The sequence below is a fragment of the Oncorhynchus nerka genome, unplaced genomic scaffold (genome assembly GCF_034236695.1).
Source record: "Oncorhynchus nerka isolate Pitt River unplaced genomic scaffold, Oner_Uvic_2.0 unplaced_scaffold_280___fragment_2___debris, whole genome shotgun sequence".
NCBI classification, from domain to species: domain Eukaryota; kingdom Metazoa; phylum Chordata; class Actinopteri; order Salmoniformes; family Salmonidae; genus Oncorhynchus; species Oncorhynchus nerka.
The window spans coordinates 1-10,551 of record NW_027039964.1 but is presented as its reverse complement, the minus strand read 5'-3'; the positions used below and the strand labels follow the sequence as shown (position 1 = coordinate 10,551).

The 10,551-nt window shown below is 50.9% G+C and overlaps 1 protein-coding gene across 1 annotated transcript; it reads right to left on the bottom strand.

Annotated features, from left to right (window-relative positions):
* Nucleotides 1–8,440: 8,440 nt before the first annotated feature.
* On the bottom strand, nucleotides 8,441–9,780 carry LOC135568834 (uncharacterized). Its single transcript, XM_065015597.1, has 2 exons — nucleotides 9,495–9,780; nucleotides 8,441–9,411 (listed from the first exon to the last, which is right to left on the bottom strand). The coding sequence occupies exons 1-2, from the start codon at nucleotides 9,778–9,780 to the stop codon at nucleotides 8,441–8,443; spliced, it is 1,257 nt and encodes a 418-aa protein (XP_064871669.1).
* Between the last annotated feature and the right edge of the window lie 771 nt (nucleotides 9,781–10,551).

Sequence of the window (10,551 nt, the reverse complement as noted above, 5' to 3'; positions counted from 1 at the left end):
CCTTATAAACACTGTTTACCCACTCAGCTGCCATCAGCCTGCCGGGCTCCCTGGGTGGGGAGCAGAAGCACACACAATAAAATGAGCAGGGGTGTGTGTGTAGTGGGATAAATTCACAAGTCTAAAAACAGATAGTATCCTTTCCCTTTTCTAACTCATATTACTCATGATTGTAAATGGTGGTTGTCTTGTTCTAGACCACCCAGTACAGGAGACAGGGGTTCATACGGGTCAGTTAGCCTCATGTCTGTCAGAGCCTGGGGACCTTATAGAGGAGCTGTCTGTATTAGCCCTGACAGTACTCTACTACAGCCTTTACAATGGGACTGCACCCCTAGGGAACTCATACTAGTCCACTATGTATTCCTCTCTCTCTAACAGACTTAGCAGACCTGCCAGCTTCACTCCCAGGATAAAGACATGAGTGGGATCTGACAGGTCTTTCACACAGTAATGTAGCCTCACCTCAGGCCTTCCTGTTCATACAGTCACATACCTCTCTAGCCAGAGCAGTGATGGACCTCAGGCCTTCCTGTTCATACAGTCACATACCTCTCTAGCCAGAGCAGTGATGGACCTCAGGCCTTCCTGTTCATACAGTCACATACCTCTCTAGCCAGAGCAGTGATGGACCTCAGGCCTTCCTGTTCATACAGTCACATACCTCTCTAGCCAGAGCAGTGATGGACCTCAGGCCTTCCTGTTCATACAGTCACATACCTCTCTAGCCAGAGCAGTGATGGACCTCAGGCCTTTCTGTTCATACAGTCACATACCTCTCTAGCCAGAGCAGTGATGGACCTCAGGCCTTTCTGTTCATACAGTCACATACCTCTCTAGCCAGAGCAGTGATGGACCTCAGGCCTTTCTGTTCATACAGTCACATACCTCTCTAGCCAGAGCAGTGATGGACCTCAGGCCTTCCTGTTCATACAGTCACATACCTCTCTAGCCAGAGCAGTGATGGACCTCAGGCCTTCCTGTTCATACAGTCACATACCTCTCTAGCCAGAGCAGTGATGGACCTCAGGCCTTTCTGTTCATACAGTCACATACCTCTCTAGCCAGAGCAGTGATGGACCTCAGGCCTTCCTGTTCATACAGTCACATACCTCTCTAGCCAGAGCAGTGATGGACCTCAGGCCTTCCTGTTCATAGAGTCACATACCTCTCTAGCCAGAGCAGTGATGGACCTCAGGCCTTTCTGTTCATACAGTCACATACCTCTCTAGCCAGAGCAGTGATGGACCTCAGGCCTTCCTGTTCATACAGTCACATACCTCTCTAGCCAGAGCAGTGATGGACCTCAGGCCTTTCTGTTCATACAGTCACATACCTCTCTAGCCAGAGCTGGGGTTGACCCGATGGGTCTGAGGCCTGTGTTCTTTCAATGGAACAGTTAAATCGCAGCATTTTCAGCCCTACTCTAATGTTAACTCTAGTCAATCAGAGCTTACCTCCTATAAATGGCCCAGTTCTGTCCCTATAGACATGCTAAACCACCTTATCCTGTGCTAGCGATGCTGCAGGAGAATGATGGAAATCCCCATTATTGGTTTAGCATTTTTTAGGAAATGAGGTGTGGAGCATTGGAGTGTGTGTAACATTGTAACTTTCTGGGAGAGATCCTGGCTTTCCCCCAGTCAGCAAAAATATTTTATTGGCAAGAGAGAGGTGCTGATCCGAATCTGCTATCTACAATCTGTGATCAACTTTTAGGTGGAGGGAGGGAGCAGTCTAGTAGCATGCTCATGTGAGCAAGTGCCATGTGTCTTCCATCTCTGTCAAGCTCCATCTTTTCTGTCCTAAGTTAGTCCTTATACCCCAGATGCTTTCTTATGGGGGACAGTGATTCATTTAGTCTAGTCAGGAAGGCTGGGGTAGTAGTCTGTGTAGAATGTGTATGTCCTTACCAGTCCCCTGATGTGGAGGCAAATCTGTGTGTGTGTGTGTGTGTGGTAGCCATCTGCAGAGCTCATTTAGATGGGGGTATGTGGTTTAACCATTCAATTCAACTGGATCTGCTCTCATGCTGACCTGTGCGACGGTGAGAGCCGTGCGAGTAGGGTTTTGTGTGATGTTTGTGGGCTGAATTGGACTGTTGGATTGCGACCCTAAAACAGATTTGCTTTTTCTTTCCCACCAAAAGGGATGACCACAAAAGCCAATCAGGTTCTGCCTCATTTGGCCCTGTGCAAAGCATATGTCCGTCCGTCCTCCCTGCATTCTGCCCTTAAAGATGGACTGGAGCTCTGCCGTACATAGACACCCTGCCCTTGCTAGTGCATGACAATGCCTTCAAACACACTCACTTGTTGAGGCCTACTCCTTCTATGGTGTCTCTTTACAACCCCACACCCCCCTTGTCTGCTCAAATGTGCTTCTCTGATGTTTCAGACACATTTTTCTAATGTTTTACACTTCATATAATGCGGTGTGTATAGGGAAGCCCAGTTTGGGGGTGACATAATTGATGGCACCCATGACCCTTAGGGGGTTAATCTGGTGGAAAGGGCAGCCTTTCAATTACCATGGAGATCACAAGTACCACACACACACACACACACACACACACACACACACACACCCTTCTCTGTGAGAGGCCTAGTGTTTTTCCAGCCCCCCACCCCTCAGTCTGTTCACTCCAATGCCTGCTCAGCTTTAGTGATGTCAACAGTCAGGGGCCTTCAAAGTGGACTTAGCCTGCACAGTGATGAGACCAAGTCAACACATGACACTAATTCACCCCAACCATCCCAGTCAGTCCCCATGCAGAAGCTTTAGCTATCTTCCCACCAGTCCTCATGGAAATTTGGCAAATCAAATTTCAGCCAGGTCTCTATATGGGGCAACTGTAATGTCATGATATGCAGGAATAGGTAAGAGCAGCACTTTTATTACTGGTTGTGTGATGTCACAGGAAAGTGAAAGTGGCTCGGGCTTATTTCCTGGGCTAATATAATGTTTCCAGCCGTGTGACTGTTACCCCCAGAGCAACGTAACCTGGGAAGCCAGAGCGAGAGACACACACACACACACACACACGCACACACGCACACGCACACAGCATGTTCACAGTTCCCTGGTTGTCCATATCACCCAGCAGAAGCTATCAATTACCCGAAGCAAGGTGCCTGATGCCTTTTTCCACCGACCAGTTGTGGAAGTCATATTGGTTTCATGTATTAGCAGCTTGCCAAACCCCACTCCCTGGGCCTATGAAATAAGATGTCGGGGCAGGAGCAACTGGAGCAGCCACAAAGTGTCAGATGATTTGGAGAATAGGCCTGAAATCTACCCTGAGCTAGAGTGATAGTGTCAGACCAAAAGGGGAGATGGAGTGAGTTAGAGTAGGGCTGGATGAAGAGAAAGAGACACAGAGAGAGGGACACACAGAGAGAGTGAGACAGAGGGACAGATAGAAAGACATGGAGAAGGAGAGAGAGAGAGCAGGGTTAAGACTGGCTGGTTCAGATATCTGTGTGGATGTTTGAGGTTGGCCATCTTGGTCAGCGTGAGATGAGCTCCTCCATGTAGCTGGTTGTGTAAGAGAGGCCCCAGCAGTCGTAAACAGAAGGATGGATTACTGGGCCGGGCTAGGCCTCCATTATGGGCAGCCTGTAGTTGGCACAGAGAGTCTGACGAGGAGGCCTGTACATTGCTGGGACTGGTACATGTGGCTGTGCCAGGGAGTCAGACAGACAGAGGTGTGCAGAGCAGTAAGGTATATGCTGCCCTATCTCTAACCACTGATACAGGGTCAGATATGTCTTTACTCCGCAATGGATAAGGTTAGAATTGAGGGTAGGTTAATCTGATTTTAGATCTGTGGGTAACTTTTAACTGCAGTGTGGGGAGATGAGTGTAAGTCATAGCCTGGTCCAAAAGAGGAAGTAGAGCCAGATATAAACCAACATGCCTGCAACTGCTGATCTGAAGTCAGGCAATAAGACTTTTCATGGGGTGTTAACAATTTGAACGATACTCTAGGGTCAGTCTGAATGCACTGCAGTATTTATGGTATGTGAACCACTCTGGAGCTTATTTTCCTATCACTTCCTACTTCCTGTCTAGTAATATACTTTCTATAAGTTACACTGTGACCAAACCAGTCACCTTTGGACTGGTAGTGAAGCATAGCACCATAATAACACAGCCCCGTCTACCCTCACTTTTATTTTGTTCCCAGTCGTTTTATATGGAAACACAAATGGTGGTATTTGAGATCAGATGTTAGATAGTTGTTTGTTAGTTGTGCGTGTCACCAGGTGACATGGAGAGGATCTGTGTCTGCACCACGTACTCTCACTACTGGTGTCCCCCAAGGCTCGGTTCTAGGCCCTCTTCTCTCTATACACCATGTCACTCTGCTCCGTCATATCCTCACATGGTCTCTCCTATCATTGCTATGCGGATGACACTCAACTACTTTTCACTTTTCCCCCTTCTGACACCCAGGTGGCGACACTCATCTCTGGCAGATATCTCAACTTGGATGACGGCCCACCACCTCAAGCTCAACCTCGACAAGACTGAGCTGCTCTTCCTCCCGTCGACGGCCTGCCCACTTAAAGACCTCTCCATCACAGTTGACAACTCCACAGTGTCACCCTCCCAGAGTGGAAAGAATCTTGGCGTTACCCTAGACAACACCCTGTCGTTCTCTGCAAACATCAAAGCAGTGGCTCGCTCCTGCAGGTTCATGCTCTACAACATCCGTAAAGTACAACCTTTCCTCACGCAGGTCCTAATCCAGGGTCTTGTCCTGTACCGTCTGGACTACTGCAACTCGCTGTTGGCTGGGCTCCCTGCTTGTACCATCAAACCCCTACAACTTATCCAGAATGCTGCAGCCTGCCTGGTTTTCAACCTTCCCAAGTTCTCTCATGTCACCACGCTCCTCCTCACACTCCACTGGCTTCCAGTTGAAGCTCACATCCACTACAAGGCCATGGTGCCTGGGCTTACCTCCGCTGTACCCGCACCCCACCACACCCCTGTCTGCGCATTATTCCCTGAATATATTCTACCATGCCCAGAAACCTGCTCCTCTTATTCTCTGTCCCCAACGCTCTAGGCGACCAGTTTTGATAGCCTTTAGCCGCACCCTCATACTACTCCTCCTCTGTTCCGCGGGTGATGTGGAGGTAAACCCAGGCCCTGCATGTCCCCAGGCACCCTCATTTGTTGACTTCTGTGATCGAAAAAGCCTTGGTTTCATGCATGTCAACATCAGAAGCCTCCTCCCTAAGTTTGTTTTACTCAGTGCTTTAGCACACTCTGCTAACCCTGATGTCCTTGCCGTGTCTGAATCTTGGCTCAGGAAGGCCACCAAAAATTCTGAGATTTCCATACCCAACTATAACATCTTCCGTCAAGATAGAACTGCCAAAGGGGGAGGAGTTGCAGTCTACTGCAGAGATAGCCTGCAAAGTAATGTCATACATTCCAGGTCCATACCCAAACAGTTCGAACTACTAATTTTGAAAATTACTCTCTCCAGAAATAAGTCTCTCACTGTTGCCGCCTGCTACCGACCCCCCTCAGCTCCCAGCTGTGCCCTGGACACCATTTGTGAATTGATCGCCCCCCATCTAGCTTCAGAGTTTGTTCTGTTAGGTGACCTAAACTGGGATATGCTTAACACCCCGGCAGTCCTACAATCTAAGCTAGATGCCCTCAATCTCACACAAATCATCAAGGAACCCACCAGGTACAACCCTAACTCTGTAAACAAGGGCACCCTCATAGACGTCATCCTGACCAACTGGCCCTCCAAATACACCTCCGCTGTCTTCAACCAGGATCTCAGCGATCACTGCCTCATTGCCTGTATCCGCTACGGAGACGCAGTCAAACGACCACCCCTCATCACTGTCAAACGCTCCCTAAAACACTTCTGTGAGCAGGCTTTTCTAATCGACCTGGCCCGGGTATCCTGGAAGGACATTGACCTCATCCCGTCAGTTGAGGATGCCTGGTGATTCTTTAAAAGTAACTTCCTCACCATTTTAGATAAGCATGCTCCGTTCAAAAAATGCAGAACTAAGAACAGATATAGCCCTTGGTTCACTCCAGACCTGACTGCCCTCGACCAGCACAAAAACATCCTGTGGCGGACTGCAATAGCATCGAATAGTCCCCGCGATATGCACCTGTTCAGGGAAGACAGGAACCAATACACGCAGTCAGTCAGGAAAGCTAAGGCCAGCTTCTTCAGGCAGAAGTTTGCATCCTGTAGCTCCAACTCCAAAAAGTTCTGGGACACTGTGAAGCCCATGGAGAACGAGCACCTCCTCCCAGCTGCCCACTGCACTGAGGCTCGGTAACACGGTCACCACCGATAAATCCATGATTATCGAAAACTTCAACAAGCATTTCTCAACGGCTGGCCATGCCTTCCGCCTGGCTACTCCAACCTCGGCCAACAGCTCCGCCCCCCCCGCAGCTACTTGCCCAAGCCTCTCCAGATTCTCCTTTATCCAAATCCAGATAGCAGATGTTCTGAAAGAGCTGCAAAACCTGGACCCGTACAAATCAGATGGGCTTGACAATCTGGACCCTCTATTTCTGAAACTATCCGCCGCCATTGTCGCAACCCCTATTACCAGCCTGTTCAACCTCTCTTTCATATCGTCTGAGATCCCCAAGGATTGGAAAGCTGCCGCAGTCATCCCCCTCTTCAAAGGGGGAGACACCCTGGACCCAAACTGTTACAGACCTATATCCATCCTGCCCTGCCTATCTAAGGTCTTCGAAAGCCAAGTCAACAAACAGGTCACTGACCATCTCGAATCCCACCGTACCTTCTCCGCTGTGAAATCTGGTTTCCGAGCCGGTCACAGGCGCACCTCAGCCACGCTCAAGGTACTAAACGATATCATAACCGCCATCGATAAAAGACAGTACTGTGCAGCCGTCTTCATCGACCTTGCCAAGGCTTTCGACTCTGTCAATCACCATATTCTTATCGGCAGACTCAGTAGCCTCGGTTTTTCGGATGACTGCCTTGCCTGGTTCACCAATTACTTTGCAGACAGAGTTCAGTGTGTCAAATCGGAGGGCATGCTGTCCGGTCCTCTGGCAGTCTCTATGGGGGTGCCACAGGGTTCAATTCTCGGGCCGACTCTTTTCTCTGTATATATCAATGATGTTGCTCTTGCTGCGGGCGATTCCCTGATCCACCTCTACGCAGACGACACCATTCTATATACTTCCGTCCCGTCCTTGGACACGGTGCTATCTAACCTCCAAACGAGCTTCAATGCCATACAACACTCCTTCCGTGGCCTCCAACTGCTCTTAAACGCTAGTAAAACCAAATGCATGCTTTTCAACCGTTCGTTGCCTGCACCCGCACTGGGTGGCCCTCGCTACATATTCGTCGCCAGACCCACTGGCTCCAGGTCATCTACAAGTCCATGCTAGGTAAAGCTCCGCCTTATCTCAGTTCACTGGTCACGATGGCAACACCCATCCGTAGCACGCGCTCCAGCAGGTGTATCTCACTGATCATCCCTAAAGCCAACACCTCATTTGGCCGCCTTTCGTTCCAGTTCTCTGCTGCCTGTGACTGGAACGAATTGCAAAAATCGCTGAAGTTGGAGACTTTTATCTCCCTCACCAACTTCAAACATCTGCTATCTGAGCAGCTAACCGATCACTGCAGCTGTACATAGTCTATTGGTAAATAGCCCACCCATTTTCACCTACCTCATCCCCATACTGTTTTTATTTATTTACTTTTCTGCTCTTTTGCACACCAATTACTCTACCTGTACATGACCATCTGATCATTTATCACTCCAGTGTTAATCTGCAAAATTGTAATTATTCGCCTACCTCCTCATGCCTTTTGCACACAATGTATATAGACTCCCCTTTTTTTTCTACTGTGTTATTGACTTGTTAATTGTTTACTCCATGTGTAACTCTGTGTTGTCTGTTCACACTGCTATGCTTTATCTTGGCCAGGTCGCAGTTGCAAATGAGAACTTGTTCTCAACTAGCCTACCTGGTTAAATAAAGGTGAAATAAATAAAATGGTACGGAACAGCAAGAGGAACTGCCCATCCCTACCTTCAGGCTATGCTCAAACCCTACACCCCAACCCGAGCACTCAGTTCTGCCACCTCAGGGCTCTTGCCGGGCTGCCCTGGAGTTTGGTCTTTAGAAGTTGTTCTCAGTCTATGTTTGTATTCGTTTACCTAAGCTAGGAAATCTGGAGGCCTTTCTTTAGATTAAATGCACAATGCTGGAGCTGGTGGACAAGAGTATAGAGCTGGATCTGGGTGTGGCAGCTATAGGTTCCCCTCTGCCCTTTCTCTCCCCCTTGGTCCCAACCCCGGGTCACGGGGACATCTCTGGTCAGCATCAGGAAGCTGAGGACGGGTGCTGTCATCTGGATGTAAACAGAGGGGGAGGAGAGGGCCACCCGGTGCTAACAGATGAGGCTGAGAGGATAAAGGTGTTGGCTGTGGGTGTAGAGACGGCTGGGTAGGTGTGGGCTGTGGGTGTAGCGCAGGCTGGCCTGGGTAGGTGTGTGCTGTGGGTATAAGTCATGCTGGCCTGGGTAGGTGTGGGCTGTGGGAGTAGGGCAGGCTGGGTAGTTGTTGGCTGTGGGAGTAGGGCAGGCTGGGATGGGTAGGTGTGGGCTGTGTGAGTAGGGCAGGCTGGGCTGTGTAGGTGTGGGCTGTGAGAGTAGTGCAGGCTGGGCTGGGTAGGTGTGGGCTGTGTGAATTGGGCAGGCTGGGCTGGGTAGGTGTGGTTTGTGGGTGTAGGGCAGGCTGGGATGGGTAGGTGTGGCCTGTGGGTGTAGGGCAGGCTGGGCTGGGTAGGTGTGGGCTCTGTGTGTAGGGCATTCTGGGCTGGGTAGGTGTGGGCTGTGGGTGAAGGGAAGGCTGGGGCTGGGTAGGTGTGGGACTGTGGGTGTAGGGCATTCTGGGTTGGGTAGGTGTGGGTTGTGCGTGTAGGGAATGCTGGGCTGGGTAAGTGTGGGCTTGGGGTGTAGGGCAGGCTGGGGCTGGGTAGGTGTGGGGCTGGGGTAGGGTAGATGTGGACTGTAGGTGTAGGGCAGGCTGGGCTGGGTAGGTGTGGGGCTGGGGTAGGGTAGATGTGGACTGTAGGTGTAGGGCAGGCTGGGCTGGGTAGGTGTGGGCTTGGGGTGTAGGGCAGGCTGGGGCTGGGTAGGTGTGGGGCTGGGGTAGGGTAGATGTGGACTGTAGGTGTAGGGCAGGCTGGGCTGGGTAGGTGTGGGGCTGGGGTAGGGTAGATGTGGAGTGTAGGGCAGGCTGGGCTGGGTAGGTGTGGGCTTGGGGTGTAGGGCAGGCTGGGGCTGGGTAGGTGTGGGGCTGGGGTAGGGTAGATGTGGACTGTAGGTGTAGGGCAGGCTGGGGCTGGGTAGGTGTGGGGCTGGGGTAGGGTAGATGTGGACTGTAGGTGTAGGGCAGGCTGGGGCTGGGTAGGTGTGGGGCTGGGGTAGGGTAGATGTGGACTGTAGGTGTAGGGCAGGCTGGGCTGGGCAGGTGTGGGCTTGGGGTGTAGGGCAGGCTGGGGCTGGGTAGGTGTTGGGCTGGGGTAGGGTAGATGTGGACTGTAGGTGTAGGGCAGGCTGGGCTGGGTAGGTGTGGGCTTGGGGTGTAGGGCAGGCCGGTGTGGGGCTGGGTAGGTGTGGGTCTGGGGCATGGTACGGAACTTGCTCTGGCTCAGTGCAGTAAACAAGCAGTAGTCTCCGAAGGGCCTGGGGATCAGCCTGGGGCTAAACCTGAAGGGGTCACTCATCACCGGTCAGTCAGACCCTCCTGAACACAGCACAACAAACACACATAGACACACACACACACGCGCACCCACACACGCACACACATACGCCCCTCTCGGGAGCCTGTTGCCAGTGTGTTTACTAAGAATTAACAGGAGAGGTGAACGTGAGTTCAGGCCTGCCATCAGTGTGAGGATCCTGTTGTGGGTCTTCTCCTGCTCCTTTGGTGGCTTCTGTCATCATCCATGCTGGGGCAGAGGGGGGACAGAGGGGCTCTTCCCCTCTCCTCTGAACCCCTGACCCCTCACACCTCCAGGGTGAAGAGACACACATACAGAGTCCGCATTTAGTGTGTTTAAAGCAGGTTAAATAGGTTTCTGTTCAGTTATGGTTCAGTTTTACTCAGCAGTGCTGAATCACACAGCAGACAAACACGATTTAGGAGTACTGTAAAGGAAAGCAATCCATAGAGATGGTGAGAACTCATTTCAGAGACGTTGATACACACGGAATGCACTTTCTCATAGTTTCTCAAGCTGTCAATCATATGAAGATTAGTGCTTGATGCAAGGTGACTGCTACAGTACAGTTTCCATAGGGACCAAACCTATAGCCAGCCACCATGCTCTCCTCTGGTCAGCTGATTTACCTGACGTCCCATTCTCCTCAGGTGCAATCGGTCACATGTCCTCGGCTCGCCGCCCGTGTCATCAAATGTTTTGACACCTGTCCCATCGGTGTAGAGGGAAGTGAGGGTGATTTGAACATCTCTGAATCCTGCTCCGCTCCCT

Excerpts from the sequence above, each read along its gene's own strand:
- LOC135568834 (XM_065015597.1), bottom strand. The coding sequence starts at position 9,780 with ATGAGTGACCCCTTCAGGTTTAGCCCCAGGCTGATCCCCAGGCCCTTC. Across the intron at positions 9,412-9,494 it reads CAGCCTGCCCTACACCTACA|CCCCACACCTACCCAGCCCC; the intron begins GTCCACATCTAC and ends ACCCTACCCCAG.